The sequence below is a fragment of the Eubalaena glacialis genome, chromosome 8, assembly GCF_028564815.1.
Source record: "Eubalaena glacialis isolate mEubGla1 chromosome 8, mEubGla1.1.hap2.+ XY, whole genome shotgun sequence".
Classification (NCBI taxonomy): Eukaryota; Metazoa; Chordata; class Mammalia; order Artiodactyla; family Balaenidae; genus Eubalaena; species Eubalaena glacialis.
The window spans coordinates 21,654,381-21,675,833 of NC_083723.1; the positions used below are offsets into that span (position 1 = coordinate 21,654,381).

Below are 21,453 nucleotides of genomic sequence, written 5' to 3' on the forward strand. Positions count from 1 at the left end.
GGTTTCTAACAGTAGGTGAAACCACCTCTCCCAGTCTTGAAGGTGTGGCCTCATGTAGGAGACAAAATTTGTTGTTTCATTTCCTCTTGCTTGTTTCTCAAATCTTTGTGCTTGACCAAGCAGACTATTATATTTCTAACAGCTCCTAGTTGTTGAGGTTGTGCCAAGATCTGTCAGTGTCCCAAAGTGGAAGATCTCAGCACCTAGATTCAGGCTGATTAGAAGCCAGACCCTCAAGCATCAGTTTTTAAATGTATGCAAATATATACACTCCTGTAGGACCACAAGTGTAAGCCCCACTGGCCACCAGAGCCATATGATCTGGAGGTGTCCCTGGGTGGCATTAGCAAAACTCAGGGCTCCAGACAAGTGTATAAGGTCTTTCCTGGGTGATATTGATGAACTGGAGCAAGGCAGAGGGAGAGAGCCCAGATGGCATGGCAAGGCCTATGTTCCTTAAAAGCAGCTCTATATGCCACAAAATGTGGTCAAACCTGAAGCCTGCCCTCAGGCTGAAGCTCCAGGACAAGCAAAGAGGCCTCCTTCACAGAAAGGCTGGGGGGTGTGCCTCAGTCCACTATCTGTACAGTGCCTTGGGGATATAACTTGCCAAAGCCCATTTCTCCAATTGCCACAGCGCCATGGGACCCAGAAATGCAAGCCGCATGGCTACCAGAGTCAGGTGAATCAAGAGGCATTCGCCAGGCAGCAGCCCCCTAAACTGGGGCAACAGACATAAAAACCAGGGTACCAACCATATATAAAGCTTCCCTCCAGGCAACACTTAAACACTTTTAAGTGTACAGTTCAGTGGTGTTGGGTATATTCACATTGTTGTGAAGCAGATCTCCAGAACTTTTCCATCTTGCAAATCAAAACTCTATACCCATTAAACAGCTGCCCTTTCCCCTCACCCCCAGACCCTGGTAACCACCATTCTACTTTATGTTTCTATGAATTTGACAACTTTAGATACCTCATATAAGTGGAATCACAATTTATGTTTTCTAGTTTTATTGAGAAATAATTAACATGAATCACTGTGTAAGTTTAAAGTGTACAGCATGATGGTTTGATTCACATATATTGTGAAATGATTACCACAATAGGTTTAGCTAACATCCATCATCTCATATAAATACAATAAAAAGAAAGAAGAAAAAAGAAAATAACTTTTCTCCTTGTGATGAGAACTCTTAGGATTTACTCTCTTTCTACAATTTTCCTATATATCATATAAGTGTTAACTATAGTCATCATATTGTACATCATATCCCTAGTACTTATTTACGTTATAACTGGAAGTTTGTACCTTTTGACCACCTTCCTCTGATTCCCCCTCCCCACACCCTCTGACTCTGGTAACCACAAGTCTGATCTCTTTTTTCTATGAGTTTGTTTTAGAGTCCACATATAATTGAGATCATACAGTATTTCTCTTTCTCTGTCCACAATTTTATTTATTTATTTATTTAATTTTTGGCTGCATTGGGTCTTCGTTGCCATGCACGGGCTTTCTCTAGTTGCGGTGCGTGGGCTTCTCGTTGCAGTGGCTTCTCTTGTTGCGGAGCAGGGCTCTAGGCACGCGGTCTTCAGTTGTTGTGGCACACGGGCTCAGTAGTTGTGGCGTGCAGGCTCAGTAGTTGTGGCGCACGGGCTTAGTTGCTCCGCGGCATGTGGGATCTTCCCGGACCGGGGCTCGAACCTGTGTCCTCTGCATTGGCAGGTGGATTCTTAACCACTGCGCCACCAGGGAAGCCCCCACAATTTATTTTTAATTTAAAATAATAGCAGTCACTGAATGAAAGGGATTTTTTGCTTGTTTTGTGGCTTTTTGCTGATAGTTGGACCTGAGACCAACAAATATACTGGATGGATTTTATATATGGTGCAATCATATGTCACAGCCCTTGTTAATCATCCATTCCTGAATACAGAAACTAAATGTCATCAGGTTGAAGGATCACTAATTAGATGCTCAGGTAGTACTTGACTTTGAAGTTATTTATAAAATTTTAATTTTTCTTAGAATGCTAAATGAAACAGCATGAGAAATATGAGATAGAAAATTTAGAGAAGAGAGTGGATTGAATTACAGCATTCTCCTGCAGTTAGTATTTATTATTACACTATTTAGCCTTTGTTGTGTAACACTCTGAGTGGAGAACCACCTGGGTTTTGGTTTCAGTTCTGCCATCTACATGACCTTGGGCAAATCATTTAATTTCTCTAAGCTTAGGCATTACTATCCCTACTAGTATTCTAATGCATAAATAAAGATGGAGATGATACCACCCAGCCTGCTTACTTTAGGGTAGAGTTATAAGAATAAACAGGGAGTACTGTGTGAAAAAAACTCTGACATATTAAGTTTAGAAATATATATTATTTTAAAAATTTCATCTTTTCCAAATTTCTCTCCATTTTTATATGCCTTTCTTCTAAAACTCTCATACTACACTAGACTAAAAAGATATGCTCCTTCCCCCCCACCCAGTTCCCTATAAAATGGATTTCATATTTCAACAATAAATTCACATATTAAAAAAATGGTGAACAGCTTTGTTGCTGTAACTAGGTCTAGGAATGAGGGAGTAAAGAATACCAGGAATGAAGTAGAGAAGAATTTCCCTCCCTCCTTTCTTATCCACGCTCCCATAACTTCTCAGCTATGAGTCCTTAAGTTTGAGAGTATGGAGAAGACTGAGGAATGTAGCGTGAAATGACAGGTTAATATTAGAAGTGCTACTTTGGGAGAATCTTAGGAATGGTTTGACTCTTCACCTGTAGTCTCACAGGTATAAAAGTATTGTGACTCAGTGGTTTATGCAACAAGCTGGAAACTCAGGACCTGTGGCTTCTGGCCATGCATGACATTTGTTTTTTACATAAGCTAGTCATGTTCACTCCCATGTTTTATTTAGTTTTTCATCTATTAATGAGGACAATGATGCCAAATTACTTCCCAGGGTTGTAAAGAAAAACAGAGCTCACAAAGAGCTATAATGTCATGAAAGCCATAACAAAGGTAGTTTTTATGAGAGAACAGGTGTAACAATACTCCAGAAGTTAAAATTTCTATATAGATATAAAGCATTACTTCTACCTGAGCTGGGAGGGGAAGGGATACTGTGAATATGAAGTAGATATATAATTCTGAACCCTCTTTTGGATTATTAGTTTTAAACTCCCACTCAAACCTTCACAAAAGTATTGCAATACTAAGAAGAAGGGAGATTTCTGAAAACAGTATTTGGCTTTCTTCTCATCCCTCATGTATTTACCTAGAGTAAAGGTGGCCAGTGAGCAGAAGAAAAGCCAAAAGAAGAGACGTAGGGTAAAAAAGTAAAAGGTCTGGAAATCATTAATTCTTTGTTTAACCAGTTCTTGTGTTTTCTATAAGCAAGTGTAAGGTGTAGTACACTAATTCTGAAACACACCTCTTTAAGACAGCACCAGGCAGCTTTCCTAGAAGATGAAACTGAGGATTAGAGAGGTTAAGTGATTTGCCCTGAGTAAGAAATGGAGTGGGTTTTTGAATCTTCATCTCTCTCATTTCAGAGCCCACGCTCTTTATTACTGCCCTATTCTGTTTCAGGAAAAGCAGAATTGACTTCTGGAATAAATGTCAATGGAACCTGTCCTAAACAGTAAGGAAGAAGTTAAGTTGCTCCAGAGATTCTCCCCATCTCTCCCATGGCCACATGGGTATAAGGTGACATATCTACTTATCTCTGCATGCATGCTTCATGCTCCTTTCTTGACTAACTAGATTCTCCATACTTTCTACTCTTCTCACAAGGCTTCAGCTTGTCAGATCCCTAATTCTACCCCATGGCATTCAGCTTCTGCCCTTGCGGCTTAATGACTTACTCCCTCTAGGTTTCTAAGTTCCGATTCTTCACAGTGAGGACCGATACTCCCAGATCATGTTCCTACACCAGGCCATAGGCTGCTGGCCAGTCCACATGGGTTGGTTAACTTGGGTCAAGTGCCCAAACCCTCAGCTGTGGCTGTGAATGGGCAGGGCAGTTGTGTTCCTTGAGAACTGTGGTGTAAGTAGGTGGACATTCTGAAACAGCTGTGCCATTTTAAAATATCACCCAGACAAGATCTGCTTCATTTTTTAATTATTTGTGTGTTTCTGTTAAAGATATCACCATTCTTCCTATTGCCCGGATTGAAAGTCTAAAAAAATTTTCAATCAAATAGATTCAACTTTGTTGGAAAAGTAATGTACACACATCATAAAATACTCAGAATATGACAGGGTATGCACATTGGAAGTTGTACCCTCTCCACCAAAGATTCTCAAGGCTCTCCTAGAGGCGATCACAGCTAACAGTTTTTGAAGTGTCCTTCAGGAAAATCCTACGCTTGTTTAAGCATTTTATCCGTGTTTTATCCACATTCCATTTTACGTAAATGGAAGAATACGATAAACGCAATGTGTGTCTAGCTTTTCTCATTTAATAAGCAGATCCTGAAACCTATTCCACATCAACACATACAGATTATTTTTTTCACTTTTTAATGGCTTCACAGGACTTAATTATATATATGTGATTCTGTTTTTTAACTTTTGATAGGCAGGTATATTGTTTCCACTCTTGCCCGTTACAAAAAAGCCTGCAAAAAGCATATATGTTTGTACACAGCTATAAATATTACCTATAAAATTTTCAGTCAAAGCATGCATGACGTTTCCACTCTGATACATTTATGGCCAAATTGCCTCCAAAGATGATGTGCCAATTTCTCTCACCTTCTGTGCAAAAGTCCCCATCTGCTCATACCATGCATAGCCCTGTTTTCTGTCAAACTTTCTGACCTCTCCCAATCTAATTTCAGTCATTTTTAAATTCCACCTTCTTTCTTGTCCACTAAGTCAGTCACCGAGTTCTATGAGTTCTTTCAGTCTCTCTCACCTCCATCTGTGTCTTTGTAATTGCAGTGCTATGACCTTAGTTTCAGCTTTTGTCGTGTCATGTATTGGCTCCCAATAGGGCTCATTCCATTCTCTTCCCTTATTACTTCACAATTTATCCATACACGGCCAGATTAATATTTTCCTAATTTCACTTTTATACTCAGAAACCTTTGGTGGCTCCCACTGATAACAGTATCAGGTCCAAATCCTCAGCCAGAGTCCAGTCCTAGTCTGCTTTAGTGCCTTTACACATATACAAAAGTTCTGCTTCAAACTTCTGCTTTGCTATCTTCCTGCTCTTTGTTTCATCACTTCTCTTCCCTGTGAGTTCTTCTTCCCATTCAAACCTAATTTAACTTATCTTTCAAGGTCCTCTGTGACCACTTCATGCTGACAACCCAGTTCATAATTCTCTCTTCTGAGAACTGCTAAACTACTCATTGTCTGTATCACTCATTTGGCATTTATTAACTTACAGTAACCAAGATCTTAGTGTTTTTTCCTGTCTCCTGAAAAAGCTGTAAGCTCTAGAAGAAGCCATCTCTGAGATATTTTTGTATCTCCCCCTGCCCTCACACAGCACAACCCCTCCTATTTTGAGGTGCTCAAAAAATATCTGTAGATTGAAACAAGATTTAAATATATTAAAAAGAGGAAAGTCTTTCCAAAAGACCTGAAATCCATAAAGGTACTTTACTTTTGTTTTCCCTAACCTACATGAGCTGCCAAAGGTAGATGCTGAGAACTCAAAAGACACTTGTGTTGCAAGAAAGAGAGAGTGCTTGCAATAAGAGGAAAGTTAAAAAAAAAAAAAAAGAAAAAAAAAAGACTGCAAAACCACTAGTGAAAACAGGACTCGATAACTGAAACAACTAACACTTTCGATAACTCAAACAAGTAACCCGACTGACACTAAACTGATATACAGCTTGTCCAGCATATAGTCTTTATCAATCACCATCTGATTTGCACATTCTTTTGACATATCAAAAGTAGAAGCAGTCCTCGATCATCTGCCCATTTCTCTGCCCACGTCTAATTTCTCTATACTGGTAGGTGATCAAACCCAGATCCTAATCTTTTCTCATATCCAGTGAAACTGAGTCTCAGTAATCTGATTAAAGTAAAATACTCCAGACCCTTGTTTTAAGTAAAGCTTACCTTAGAAATTAAACTATTCCTCTAAGTGAATTTTTAAAATAGAGGACAAAACTGTATCTTTTTACATGCACATACCTGTATATAAATGCATAGGAAGACATTTGGAAGAGCACATCTGGAAGTGGTTATTTCTGAGAAGAAGAGTAGATTGGTATATGTCAGTTGTATTATTTTAAAGAGAAATATTTTTCTTTAAAACAAATAGGAAATTGGATCTTGTTACTCATACCTGTTTTCTTCAAGTTTATCACTAAATTCCAAGGTGCTTCTAAACGTTCATCTGGGAAAAGGGGCCTACCACTGACATTTCCTATTTTAACCAAATTGCCTGACCAATCTGATCTGTAAAAAACGTGTGTGTGGGTCTAAGTGACCAAAAGAAGTCCACGGATCAGGTCCTTCACCGCAGTCACATTATCACAAGTTTACGCTCCTTTGTGAGAAGCAATACGGTGTTGTAGTGAAAGCAAAAGGATCTGAGCTCTAGTCTGGGCTCTGCTAAGAATATGCTGGGGGACCATGGGCAAACACTTTCTTTGTAAAATGATGAATTAGACTGGGACGGATTTCTCTGATTACTAGAAGACTTACAAAGATGCATTCTACGGAGAAAAATCTATTATTCAGTTCTGAGGTGCTGCGAATCTAAAGGCAAGAAGACAGATTCCTTTCAATTCATACTAGGACAAACTGAATCTCAGGCGCTCACTCGCCGGGGTTTAGACGGATGTGCAAAAAGCAAAAGTCCTATCACTGAAGAAGCGTTTCGTTTCTCTTGGCCGTAGCCATTCCCCAAAGTGCCAAGGTCTAACTGCCCTCAACATTAAGATGAAGACATACCTGCTGCGAACGTGGAGATGACACTACTACAGTTCCCAGCATGCCTCTCTTCCCACCGCCGCCCTCCCCCGCCCCCACTCCTGGACTCCGGCCGGCCTGGACTTGTAGTCCCAGCCCATGGCTGGCGGCGGGCGGAAGCACTCTAGAAATATGTTTTTCCCACTAATAGGCGGTGAGACCGCATTTTCCAACTCAAGTCCTACTCCAATTGAGTAGGGTTTGCCCGGCTGTGTCGAATTCCCTACTACGAGCGGCTCCTCAGACCTACTCGCTGCCCGGGCGGGACCACGCCCCGGAAGTGGAGTCAAGTCTCCCAGCCGACTGCCGAAGCGCCTCCCAGCCACTCCTAGCCGGGCTAGGGCCGGCGGGGCGGGCTTGGGGGCGTGGCGGGCGGGGGCGGTTCGGCGCGGCGTAGCGCCCGGGACGGAGCCGCTGCGCGGAGCCGCGCGTTTGGGTGGCGGCGGGGGCGCGCCCGTGGGGAGAGGCGGCTGCGGCTGCTAGCCGGGAGGGAGGGAGGGAAGGAGGAACCGGGAAGGGGTTGGGGGGGGGGCAGGGCGGTCGGAGAGCCGTGTTCCTAAGGCGGTGGCGGCGTCTCCGGCAGAGCAGGAGGAGGGCGGGGAAGGAGGATGGAGCAAGCTGGGGGTTGGGGTTGGCGCTAGCCGCAGTGGCTCGCCCCGTACTGTGGGAGAGCGGCGGCTGCTCCTGGAAGTTGTAGGATCGGAAGCCGGGCTAGTGCCGCCGCTGCCACCGCCTTGGGCGGTGGGGAGGAGCAGGGAGCGGCGGGGGTCGGGAGAGAGGGGTCGGGTAGGGGGAGCGAGCTGGGGAAGACTGAGCGGGCTCTGCGCCGGGCGGGAGGGCGGCGGGGGGGCCAGCGACCGCAGCCGGGGGGACGCGGGAGGATGGAGCAAGTGGAGATCCTGAGGAAATTCATACAGAGGGTCCAGGCCATGAAGAGTCCGGACCACAATGGGGAGGACAACTTCGCCCGGGACTTCATGGTGAGTCCCTCCCCTCGCTGTCGACTCCTCTCTCCGGCACCGGAGCCCACTGCAGCCTCACCCGGCCGGCCCGGGCCGCCAGCGCTTTGTGTGCGGCTGTAAGGAGAGGGGCGGAGGGGGCGCGCGCCAGCCCCAAGGGCCGGGTGGACTCGGAGGCCGGCCGGAGGTGAGGTCGCCTCCGCCCCTCGGCCGCCTTTTCTCCTCCCGCGGTCGCGGCCCCCTCCGCCGGCGTCCGGGACGCGAAGGGAGAGGCCGTCCGGCCGAGCCCGCACTCAGCACCGCCGCCAGAGACCACCTATTGTTTCTCGGGCCGGGAGCCGGAGGCGAATGAGGTACAGGCCGGGGGGCTCGTCTCTCCTCACCTCCCCATCCAGCTGCCCCTCCAGGGAGGGTCGAGGCAGGGAGGAGAGCGTGTCGCGGCTGAGGGAGGAACGGAGCTCTTAAGGTGGCAATTAACTCGTGGGGTCCGTTTGCTCAAGCTGGTCTCAGGGGTGGGCAAGGTAGGACTATTTGCCGTTCCTGGGTTCGCAGTTATCGCCGGTGCATGGGAAAGGGTCTGTCCCTAAGCAATCTCGTGGGTTTGCTCAATTTCCATTTACCCCTGTTCCATCTCTGGTCTCTTGAGACCCAGGTTTGAGATGGTTTTGGGGTCAACGTGACTTGAGGTTGAGGGGGGTAAGCGTGTGTGTGTGTGGAGGTGTGGAGGTGCGTGGCTATCCTGAAGGAAGCCTACTTCAGACTCCCTAGGGGACACTGCCGAAGGCTGAGGGGATGTGACTATCACTTCCTATCCGGGGTGGGGGTGGGGAACTTGGGAACAATAGTCGTGTTGAGGCGGAGGCGACCGTGCGGGCCGAAGCCCTGAAGTGGGAGATAACCTTCGAAGTCTCCCCAACCCCCCCATCCGACAACCCCCTTCCCCCCCCCCCTTCCGCCCTCTGCTTGTACAGGCGGGCTGGAGAGGAGGTTAGAAGTCCTGGTCGTGGAATTGCTCTTGGTCCATCACTACGAGGGGGTCAGATCCGAAGGCGTGGGACGAGAAGTCGACTTCCTCCATTGCCCCCCCCCCCCCGCCCCGTATTTTTCTGCTGGACAATGTTCCCTTTAGGGTTGTTTCTCGGCTTAGGAGGCGGTGGTTGCGGCGGCTGCTCCTACGGATATTGCGCAAGACTGGGGCGTTGGAAACCCTGGAGGTCTGGGGAATGGAAAAGGAAGTGGGACTTTGGGAAGTGGCTGCTCCTTAGTCTTGGCGGGGTTTGGGAATGGGAAATAGGCTAGGGAAAATTTTGCTCCCGGGCCAGATACACCTCCAGGAATAGTCACTTAACTCTGAAATTCGCGATTGTTCAAATGATACACAGTTAATGTGTATAAAAATGAGTGAGCAGCAAACATTGGCTAGTTTTTGTTTCAAAGTACAGTTTAATTGTTTACAAGGTGCAGGTGAAATGGCTTTCAGTGCTGAAATAATTTTTCACATTTTAAAGAGACTTCGGTCTAGTAAAGCTTTAGCGTTAAAATTCTTAACCCTTCACCTCACACAATATTATAACAGTGTTGTTGGAGCTTTGTGATTCCCGCCTCCCTAGACCAATAATAGAGGAGGCTAGGAGTTAGGTTTTGTTAGTATCTTTTGAAGGTGCAGAAAATGTTGATTAAGTAATTTATGCCTTATTTTAAAGATTTTCTCTTGATATTTAGCCTATGTATTTGAAAAATTACTTTTTGATCTGAAAAGGTTAAAGAAAAGAAGACATGTTCCCTTTTTACTATTGAGAATTTTAAATGTGTTGGTATCTTTGGAATGGTATCACAATAATTGGACAGAGTCCCCTTTTTACTACTCTCCGGCCAAAAGAGAAGAAAATATTTATTTAGAATATTTTAAATGTTTAAAACTAGTCTTACACAGTCTTATTTTGGTTGTGGAAGAAGAGGTGGTGTGGTCCCTGGCCACTTATTCTTTGCATGCTAATCATCTTGTTATCCATGGGCATATCCTGTCAGGAAAGAGCATTGTTTGGTGATGCAGGCCATCAGGACAAGTGCCCAGTCTCTGAACTCCTGTACAGGGGAAGTAGCCTTAGGGTTCATGCTTTGGGGATGAGTCAGGGATTCCTATTGGAGATTTCTCCAGGACTAAATGAGTTTCCTTTTTCTTCCATAATGCCTAGGGATAGTTAGGGGATTCTACACTTGAGATTTGATTACTAGGGCTGTTCTTTTGTAGGGCTTGCTTTTTTTATTCCGTGACTTGATAAGCAATAGCTGTAATTAAGGCTGCTAGTTGGTGCCTCTTTTTCCCTTGACTAGAAGGCTGGAGGGAAACTTTGTCCCCTCTGCCATGGAAAGAGAATAGGAGATCAGCTGATAGATTCTAACTCTTCTGTTGTTCTTAAATTCTGATGTGGATTAAAAATGCATTTAAAAATTTTTAGCATTTTAGAACTGAGCCTTAGGGGTAATCTAGCTACTGTATTATAACCTTATTCAGATATGAAGTGATAATGTTCATTGTTTCAAATTTGGAAATTACAGAATAATAATTAAGAATGCCTTACCTGTAGGAAAGTGGAATGGGCATTCAAACTGTGGTCTTTCCATTATTCCGTTCAGCCTTCCTATAGTCCCATCTCCCAAAGGCTATCTCTATTAATGTTTTTAATGCTTCTCTGTGACCGTACTACATATATCAATACCATTTAATATTCTTGGAAATTTGTTTCCAGCTTAATATTTAGGTGTTTTTCATTTGTAAAAATGATTTTAGGTGGCTATATAATATTTCACCTAGCCACTGTCTTTTAGCTTAACTATTTTCTTATGGTTGAATGTTTAGGCCATTTATTTTCTGCTATTATACGTCATAATTCTGTAGTGAACACTTATGCATAAAGCTTCTTTATTTTGGATTATTGCATAAGGTATCTTCCAGTAGTGGAAGTACTAGATGAAGGGATATAAACATTTAATATGTGTTTATGAATAACTTTTTGAAGAAGTTCTGTCAGTTTATACAACTGTCAGTACTGTATGACTGTTCATATAATAATTATCTTGGATCTTTGATAATTTGATGGTTGAAAAATGGTATCTTGTTTTAATTTGAATATCTTGATACTAGTAAGGGTAGGAATTTTTCCTCTTGTCGTTAACTATTCTGTGAGTTGTCTGCTCTTGGCCTTTGCCTGTTGTGCACCCCATTCTGTGAAAGAGGAGAAAACTAAGGTATTGAGATGGTGTAAACTACGGCACCAAAATGATTACTTTACAAGTTGATAAATAGCTAAATTAAATAGCTAATTAAATAGCTAATCTGTGGCAGATCCAGAACGTGATCTCAACTATCTCGATTTTTAGTCTTCTTTATGAAATGGGAGACAGTGATCATGACAAGTAAATGTGTATGGTAGGGTGGTGCACATTTATGTTTGACAGACGTTTAACTCCCATCTCTGCCATTGGCTAGTTTTCTGACCTTGGGCAGGCCACTTGAAAGAAAATGAGTTGACTGAGTTTTCTCACCTTTAAAAGAAGAAAAATACCTACTTCACAAGACTGAAATATGAGACTGATATTCAGGGTCTTCATCTAACAAATTATTGTGCTGTCTGTATATTATCAAATGGCTAATTTATGTAGTCAGTTACGTGTAACTAGAGATAGAAGGAAAAAGAGATGTCTGGACTTTCCATTTTCAGTAATTTTCTTTTGCTTTTTAAAGCTTTATCATGTATAATTAAAGTACTGAAACAAGTAAATTTATTCTGATTAGGCTAAAGTTTATACACTAGACACTTGTATATAAAAGAAATCATAAAAGACAACAGTGAAGCTACAAATATGGCAGTTTCAGTTTAAAAACTAGTTCTCTTTCTACTTATGAAGATGAAAAGAAAAATTTAATGAGTGGACTTAGTGGAGTATTTAAAAAACAGGATGCAGTGGATGTGTGAATTGTAGTACTTTTTTGTGAAACACTGGAAGGAGAAGATTTATGGACATTTTTTTCTAAGGCTAAACTGAGGTATAATAGCAAGCATTCCTATGTTAAAATGCTATTTAAAATAACTGATATTTTATTTTATTTTTTTAAAAGATTTATTATTTATTTTTTTAATTTATTTTTGGCTGCGTTGGGTCTTAGTTGGGATCTTCATTGCGGCGCGTGGGCTTCTCTCTAGTTGTGGCGCGCTGGTTCCAGAGCACGTGGGCTCTGTAGTTTGCGGCACGTGGGCTCTAGTTGAGGTGGGCGAGCTCAGTAGTTGTGGTGCGCGAGCTCAGTAGTTGTGGTGTGCGGGCTTAGTTGCCCCATGGCATGTGGGATCTTAGTTGCCTGACCAGGGATTGAACCCGCATCCCCTGCATTGCAAGGCAGATTCTTTACCACTGGACCACCAGGGAAGTCCCAATAACTGATATTTTAAATTAATCTGAATTTATCAATCACAAGTAACTGCAGAACTACCTTAGTAGTTATGCATTTCAGGGAATTTATTATATAAAACCATCTGCTCTACTAATAGTAATCCTGAAGGAACTGCTCAAAACAACCAGTTTGCTTGCTTTGTTATGATTAAATAATTGTTCTATTGTTTTTAATCTTACTACAGTAGTGTTTGTGATTTTATAAACTATTTTAAGTAGAAAGGAAATTAACATTTTTTCATCCCTACTATATGTTAAACACTGTGCCAGATATTTTACACTGTCTTATTTAACATATCGGCAATTTATGAGGTAGATAAAACCTATATTTTACAGGTAAGGGAACACACTCTGAGAAGTTAAGTATCTTGCTTGACTTCAAAACCTGTTCTCTTTATCCCGTTTCTCCAGAATGCATCTGAGGTGCCTTAGGACCTGGCTGGGACTAGGCAGGTGGCGGAGGATGCATCGCCATGCAAAAGGTTGGAGGTTTCAGAGTTGAGCATATTTAGGGAGTGGTAGATAATCTGCTGTAAATAATGTAGCAGTTCTCACACCTTTTGATCTTAAGAGTCTTTTACACTCTCAAAAATGACTGAGGACCCCAAAGAGCTTTTGTTTATTTACTGTATTAGAAATTAGAAGATATTTAAAAAAATAATTTACTTTAAAATAATGATAATTAAACCATTCCATATTAACCTGTATACTATATTTTATGACAAGTAATTATTTTTCAAAAAGTTATTGGTGGGAAGAAGCATTATTTTTATATTTTTGCAAATTTTTTTAATGTCCGGCTTAATAGAAGAGAGCTGGATTCTTATAACTGTTGCATTCATACTGTTGCATTGTCACACTTCACAGTATTACATGTCATGTACCCTCTAGAAGACTCCGCTGTACACTCCTAAAGGGAATGAAAATGATTTAAAAAAAATCTTGTACTAAAGTCTGTGCATTTGCATATTTACAGGTGAGGAAGCATAACTTAGTATTGTTAGGAAAAGAGTTTTGACCTCGTGGACTCTTTGAAATGGTCTGGGGGTGGGCCATCACCAGATTTTGAGAAACAGCGAAATAGTGCATGATAAAGGCTAACATGATGCTGAGAAAGCTAGGTAGGGATCAGGTTTTGAAGGTTCTTGAATCTATGCTGGATACTATAGATCAGCAATAGTAATTTTTTTTTTTGGTTTTTGTTTTTTTTGTTTGTTTTAATTTATTTATTTTTTATTTTTGGCTGTGTTGGGTCTTCGTTTCTGTGCGAGGGCTTTCTCCAGTTGTGGCAAGCAGGGGCCACTCTCCATCGCGGTGCATGGGCCTTTCACTGTCGCAGCCTCTCTTGTTGCGGGGCACAGGCTCCAGACGCGCAGGCTCAGTAGTTGTGGCTCACGGGCTTAGTTGCTCCGCGGCATGTGGGATCTTCCCAGACCAGGGCTCGAACCCATGTCCCCTGCACTGGCAGGCAGATTCTCAACCACTGCGCCACCAGGGAAGCCCAGCAATAGTAATTTTGAACAGTAACACACTACAGGTCTTAGAGTTACAGGGAAAGTGGGCAGGTGTTAAGAAAATAGACATTCTGTTTGAACACTCCAGCAGTGTTTCCCCACCTCCAGTTGTCCCCTCACCACCCCAGCCTGCTTTACTTTGAGCCTTCACTTATATCATTCAGGTTGGTTCTGGTAAAATGCTGAGAATCAGTACTATAGGTCTCTGCAGATCGCTGCATATTTTAAGAAAAGTAAGCAGTCATTTGACAGATTTGTGCTGCAGAAAGTTGATTCTGATGGTAGTATGAAGAATGGATTACCGGATTGAAGGAGAGCATTTTTGAAGCTGTTGAAATATAGGGAGTGAGATATGAGGGCCTGAGCTAAACTAAGACAGTGGAACAGAGAGTGTACAAAGGATCTGATAAGGATAAAGGAAGACGTCTCAATGAGTCAGTAGATGTGAGTAGTGAAGGAGATAGGAATGTTGTAGTATGACTCCAAGGTTTCTAGCTTGGTATACCGTCAGTCAAGTTGGAAGGTACTGTTTGGTAGGGTAAGGAGGAAGAGAGGAGAAACAAGCAGAGGAGACCAAGCAGAAGATGGTTGGAAGAAATTTCAAAGTCGAAGAGAATGAGTTTAGCTTTGGACACGTTAAAAAGAGGTGCCTATGAGAAATCTTGTGGAAATGTAGAGCTCGAGAGAGCTGACGGGACAGAATTAAAGCATGTAAGAGGTATTTGAAAGCATGAAAGTGAAACGAGCTTATTCACACAAGCCTGTAGAGTGACCAGCTTTAGGTTGAACAGCATCAGCATTTAAAGAACAGCTTCTGAACGGAAGTGCTAGTGATTGCTCCCGGGAGGGTGTGGTCAAAGAGGAAGGAAGGGAACCCAGAGGGTGTCAGAAAAGCCTGGGAGAGTTTCAGGAAAGGAGTAGTCACCAAAGTCTGATACAGTAATTCTGGGAGGACCTGTAAGGTGAGCTTGAGAAAGCACCCATTCTGTTTGCCAAGTAGGAGTGATTTGGTGACTAGAAAAAGCAGTTTGGGGTTGGGGTATGGGAAAAAGCCAGACTGTAGTGGGTTGAAGAAGAAATAGGCGAAGTGGTATAAATTTCTTCCATTTACTTTTAACATTCTGAAAGGAGATGGCAGAAGCCAGAGGAAGACACAGATCCCCTCTCACCCTCTGCTTTTTTAAAAAAAGATGAGATAGGGACGTTTTTCGTATATGCATTCCTCATCTATATCTTTTTTGTGAAATGATTGCTGTTTAAGTATAATTTTAAAAGACAGATAACAAGAACTTGTCTTTTGGTTAAATAAGACCTCTGAAGTTTTGATTTAAGGCTAAGATTTGATTTGTTAAATAGGAGGGGAGGAAGGACTGAAAGCCTGGCAAGATCTTAATGCTGCACAGGCTAGATAAGTATAAAAAACTTCATCGTTGTAAAACTGTTCAATATTGTGCCTTGTAGGTGTTTTAAAAATTAATAACAGCTTTATGGAGATATTCACTTAGTGTAAAATTCACTCATTTAAGTTGTGCAATTTAATAGGTTTTAGTATATTCACAAAATTGTGCAACCATCACCACAATCAGTTTTTATCACCCCCAAAAGAAACCGCATACCCATTAGCAGTCATTCCTCCCTTCCTCCCCACTCCCCGCAGACCTTGGCAACCACTAATCTACCTTCTGTTTCCATAGATTTGCCTCGTCTAGACATTTCATATAAATGGAATCAGTATTTTGTGACTGACTCCTTTGACTTAATGTTTTCAAGGTTCATCAGTGTTGTTGCGTGGTCAGAAATACTTCATTCCTTTTTATGACTGAATAATTTTCTGTTGTATGGATATACCATATTTTGTTTATCCATTCATTTGTTGATATACAATTTGAGTTGTTTCCACATTTTGGAATATTTTGTATGTAATAATACATAAGATGTAATATATTTTGTATTATTTTATGAATAATGCTACTATGAACCTTTTACACAAGTTTTTGTTTTGCACAATGTTTTTGATTATCTTGGGTATGTACCTACAAGTATGTTTAACATTTTGAGGAACTGCCAGAGTGTTATCCAAAGCTGCTCCACGTTTTACGTTTCTACCAGGAGAATGCACATTTTCCATTCCCACCAATTTCTTTACATCCTCACCAATACTTGTCACTGTTTGTCTTTTTTATTATAACCACCTTAGAGGGTGTGAAGTGCTATCCTGTGGTTGGCTTGTAGGTTTTTAAAATATCTCAGTAAGCTTATATGAATGGTGCAGTATGTCTAACATGTCTTTAAAGCTAGAGTGAAAGGAAATATTTTCCAGTCGTAGCATCTGAGCTAATCTTAGTCCTTTCCCAGTGCCACTGGTTTAGTTAAGATTTTGTCACCTTTGATGAGTGTCCAGCCAAACATATTTATATTTTAACTAACTTCAAAAGTGGAAGTGAACTTTTAAGTAACTTTCCAGACATGGCTCACTGAGACAGCACAATAAAAATTTACCTCAAGTGTTAATTCTCAAGGATGTTTTCCTGTATTTAATTTTAGAATATTGTTAGCTTTTTTCCTTCAATATTTGATATCTAATTTGGAAAAGATTTTTGAAAGATTGAAACTGACAGTAAGACATTAACATTTAGATAGATTAAAATTTTTTGTTCGTATGGTAAAAATTTCTGGGTTTCTATAGCACTCAGTTCATTAGATTCATAAACATTTACATTTCTGATTTCCCCAGACTGAAAGCCTCCAAGGCTACAGACTGGGACTTAGTTAACTATCTCTGTATCCCCATTGCTTAATATAGTTCCTGGCATTTAATAAGCATTAATGACCATTGCGATAGCAGAAATTGTAGCGAGCTTAATGCTGTAAGACAGAGCTTGACTCTTCAGGTGGTCCAAGGGGCTTGTCTCTTAGACCAGCATGAGAATTGCTTTTTCTTCCTCATACCTACAGGTGTGCTTGCACAAATGTTGTTTTATTGTTAGTATCCACGGAAAAAAAGAAAACAAAAGATAAAGTATTAGACTGAATTTAGTAAAACTTTTAAATAAATACATTTTTATTAATTGTAATATCTTCTACATAAATGTGAAAAATACTACGGTGCGTATTTTTCTCTGGACACTGGTTGATATGCATAAGGATTGAGGGAACCACTTAAAGTAACTACTTGTATATCCTCCACCCCATGATTAATTTTAATAAAATGTCCACTTTTAACTTTTGGTTTTAGATTTCATTAAGAAAATCCAGATATCATGTCACTGGCATCTCTTCAACAATAGTGGTATCTTGTAAGTCGTGGGTGTTTTGGGAGTGATTACAGCAATAGCTGTTGTTCTCTCCTTGCCTCTGGTTTCTTGCCTCATCTAATTCATTCCGTATATCATGCTCACTTTCCTAAAATATCACTTTCAAGTGTTGGCATCTGTGGGATAATGGAGGGCATACGGGTTATAAAATCAGAAGATGTGGGTTTGAGTCCCCGTGTTGCTGCCTAGTTCGGTTTTCTTTAATACATTTATGTAGAACCGTATTGGAAACATGGTTTTATTTTTATCATCGAAAAATATAAGTTCAAAAAACCCTCAAGGCTCCCTTTGATGACCATTAAGATTATTGGAATTTTAAATGCCTAAGGCAACTCAAAGCATCAGACCCAAGCTCTGCTTTTTTTCAAACTATAATTATATGTCTGTCTGTCTTACGAATTTCCCTTTGTCCTATCCCCCCGCTGCCTATTTTGTAGCTTTTGCCCTGGTTTAGAATCACAGGCCAATAGGATAAAGTCTACACTTCTTAACCTGGCCTTCCAGAGCCTTCTTAACATAGTCTCTCATACCTTTCCAGTATTAAACTCCTGTACTCTGCAGTGTGTGTCCTTTCATTCCTCTGGAATGAGCTATTTCTCATCCTTGAGCATACCCACTGAATGAATGAAATCTTGCTTATCTGTGTTTGTACTGTTGAGCATATTTTTCCCCTTTCTTAGAAAACTTTCCTTCTATTTTATAGACAAATACCTTGAAGATCAAAACACTAAAAATTTAGAATGACTTTACCACATTCACCCAGAACTCAGAAGTAAGAATTGTAATTAACTCTCACTTTCTGGGATAAATATATTAGCCCAGTTTATCTTAAAGCACTTGTTCTCCATTGCAAATTTGATTTTTAATACCATGGAAAAAAAGCCTTCATTAGATTTGAGTTGAAGACTTGCTAAGGCAAGTCCAGTGATATGCAGTTCTTCTAAACCACTAGTCTCTTCCAAACAGGAATTGAACCCCTCTCCCAGCATTTCATATTTCCTGTAGTATTTAAATTTTTTAGATTCATGCATTCAAACCTTGACTGTTATCTCCTTCCCTCTGAAATAGCACAGATATCTTGTTTCCATTTGTATAATATTATAGTGTCTGTGAACTGGCTTATAGCAGATATAAGTAGTTGCTCCCCAAAAGTTTTTCCTAGAGAATGTGGAATGTGGATCATGTTAATCTCAGAGGCTTTGGGGTGTATGCTAATATCTACATTTCCTATAGTAACTGTTTTTAGATGTAATCTGCATTTGAAAAGCTATTTAACAACAGTAGAGTAGCTACCCTGGTAGGCTCTGAAGGAATGCAAAAATGGCAGCCCTGTCATCCTTCCATGGTTCCTACCATCCACCATTCAAAAGATGTTCACTGAGTGCCCACTATGCCCTAGGTACTGTGTTTAGAATTGGTATTTGAAAATATGACGGTTGTTGCCCTTAAGAAGTTTACTGGCTGTGAATAGACTTGTGAGAAGCAGCAAGAAGTTTTCCTGGGGGCAGTGGATGGGCTTCAGGGGGTTTGTGAACCCTTTCAAATTATACATAGTGTTTTGTGTGTAAGCTCATTGGGAGAGGGGTGGAGAAGGTTCATAGCTGTTAGATTCTCAAGGGGCTTGGGTTCCAAAAATCTTAGAAACTCTAGACTAGTAGAAAGATAATCAGCTTTGGAGTCATCAGGTAATTAATTTCTGTCCTGGCCCTGTTATGATTATAAGCAGGTTATCTAGGGAAATTGGGGATATAATACCTACCTAGAAGGACCAAGATAATATGTATGTAAAGCTTCTGATGTAGTACATAGAAGGTGGTCAATAGTAGTTGAAGACTTGGTATTACTCTAAGGGAAGTGTATTCAAGATTTAAACCACAGAGGCAGGAGAGCCTAAATCTGCCTGAATGGAACATGGACAATTTCAGCATGGAGGCCACATTTGACTTGACTCTTGAAGGAAGAGTTTGTCAGGTGGATTAGGATAAAAGGCATTTGAGAGATAGAAAGCAAACAGCACTTGCAAAGACACAGAGGTAAGAACTGTGGGTTTTAGATGAGAGGAACAGGGTGGCAGTGTAAAAAAGAAGCAAAGCCCATATACCCAAATAAATAGGAGGGGATTCCCAAAGGGAGAGCAGCTTAAATGCTGAGCATGAGATGAATATAATATTGGCCTCAGCATTCCTGAATGTTTTGGGAGGAGTGTTTTGATGTCTCATTATCGTGGCATAGTTGTTCACTCTTATAATGTATGGTTTGGTTGGTATGAAGGATCTTTTTATTTATTTAAAAAATTTTTTTTGGCTGCATGGGGTCTTCGTTGCTGCATGCAGGCTTTCTGGCTTTCTCTAGTTGCAGCGAGCAGGGGCTACCCTTCCGGGGGCTATTCTTTGTTGTGGTGCGCAGGCTTCTCATTGCGGTGGCTTCTCTTGTTGCGGAGCACGGGCTTAGGCGCGTGGGCTCAGTAGTTGTGGCTCACGGGCTCTAGAGCGCAGGCTCAGTAGTTGTGGAGCACGGGCTTAGTTGCTCCGTGGCATGTGGGATCTTCCTGGACCAGGGCTCGAAGCCGTGTCCCTGCATTGGCAGGCAGATTCTTAACCACTGCGCCACCAGGGAAGTCCCTGAAGGATCTTTTAAAAATGGAGTTCCAGAAGCCTCGTGTTCTTAAATCTGGTAATTTTACCTTATCCCAGATATATATCCCAGATATATACCCTCTGTTTATATAGTTCTTAAGTGGCCAGATCAGTGTTTTTCATTGGCTTCTGTTAAAAGTGCCCTGTAAAAAAATTACATTAAAAAGAGTCTTTAGAACCTCAGCAAGTTATTTATAATGGTAAGCCTCTGTTTAGTTTGGATTCCTCAGCATATTTGAGTTTTCTAGGAGATGACTCTGAGAGATTTTGAGACTACACATTTGGGGCCAGAACCAAAGTGAGAAAGGAAAGGAGTTCTAGCTCCCGTGCTATGAAAATGTGGAGAATGGCTTTTCTGGATACCTTCTCCCCTCACTGTGTACACTGGATTTACTCATAGGTCATAGACCCTTTGATGTTAGAGGAAACATGAAAGCTGTTTAAGGAGCTTGTTACAGGTTTTACGGTTAGAAGTTGGCAGAGCTGAGTTTGTCCCAAATAAGCAAGATGTATAATAGTAAGATGCTTTTTCTATGACATGATGTTGCTTAGACCAATAGTTGCATTCTTATTCTTTAGGGAAAAAGTCAATAAAGGAAAAAAAGGGGGGGCATAAATATCCTGAAAATTATAGAAAACTTCTTTGTTGGTATAGATTTTTGGTTGTAGCCTATTTGCAAACCAGCTTAAGTGGAAAAAAAAATATTGCAGTAGAATACTGCCCTTGAGCTGCTTTAAGGACGGGAACCAAGAAATGGAGAGCCATCTGTAACCTGGGTGACTCTTCATTTCAGCCCCTCTGTCTTTCTGTGGTTCTCCATATTTATCAGTTTCTGTGTCTATCTAGGGCTGCTTGGATACTTGTCTTTGCTTCTCTGTGCACCTGCTTTACTCTTAGCTGTCTGCATTTGACTTTCACTGTTTGGGGCTGCACCTGCTATTGAATAAAGGCATCCCTTACAGTGATCTAACCTATCTCATTCACTTTATCTCAGTTTAGGGGAAGAACTCATTATGACTAGAATTGCTCTATCTCACTTTCACATTCCTGAAATTCACATCACATCAATCAACTTGCCACAGGTGAAATGGGTATTGTGTAGTATAAATGTGTGGAGTTGACCAAGGTGGGGAACTTGTTCAGATGTGATTGGTAGGTACTTTTCTTAAAGAGAAAAGGGATAGTTCCCTAACTAGGCAGGTAGCCCAAAGTGTATTTGTTTTGAAGCAAAACAACAAAAATATTTTAACTATTTTAAGGTTTCAGCCCCAAATAAACTCCACCCACCTTCTTTCAGAGAAGGGAAAAAGAAGCATAAAGAGTCCTTGTGAGTTGAGAGAACATTCTGTTGGCTCTGGCAGAGCGTTATTTCACATATTCAGTACATATTAAACGTCAAACTTTTAAGGTTTCTGTGTAGAAACTATAAAATTAAGATAATCTATAAGCTGCATATTTATGGTACTTAAGATTTAAGTTGTAATTTTTCAGTGTTAAAATATGGAACCAGAACATTACCTTCTTGCAAGGAAGTGTAATTCTAAAGATCAATTTTATCAAAGTATTATATTGTCATTTTTTTATTCTCTCTCTGAATATGTATCTGAAATTTATCACTATCTGAAAGACTA

The 21,453-nt window shown here is 41.2% G+C and overlaps 1 protein-coding gene and 1 long non-coding RNA gene across 4 annotated transcripts in view; one reads left to right on the forward strand and one right to left on the reverse strand.

The window, feature by feature from the left end:
* Window positions 1–1,329: 1,329 nt before the first annotated feature.
* On the reverse strand, window positions 1,330–6,983 carry LOC133096157 (uncharacterized). Of its 2 annotated transcripts, none has more exons than XR_009701746.1 (3): window positions 6,932–6,983; window positions 6,167–6,222; window positions 1,330–1,714 (listed from the first exon to the last, which is right to left on the reverse strand). It is a non-coding gene; the product is annotated as an uncharacterized LOC133096157 (long non-coding RNA). The 2 variants fall into 2 exon arrangements; XR_009701747.1 differs by lacking the exon at window positions 6,932–6,983 and adding an exon at window positions 6,321–6,373.
* An 807-nt stretch (window positions 6,984–7,790) lies between these two features.
* PTPN12 (protein tyrosine phosphatase non-receptor type 12) overlaps window positions 7,791–21,453 on the forward strand; it is an 89,053-nt gene continuing 75,390 nt past the window's right edge. Inside the window, exon 1 of one of the 2 annotated variants that reach the window (XM_061198464.1) lies at window positions 7,791–7,929. In XM_061198464.1, the coding sequence (XP_061054447.1) occupies window positions 7,831–7,929 (99 nt within the window). In that variant the 5' untranslated portion in view covers window positions 7,791–7,830. Of the gene's footprint in view, window positions 7,930–8,148; window positions 8,262–21,453 lie in introns of those variants that run through there. The other variant, XM_061198465.1, reaches the window with a different exon arrangement.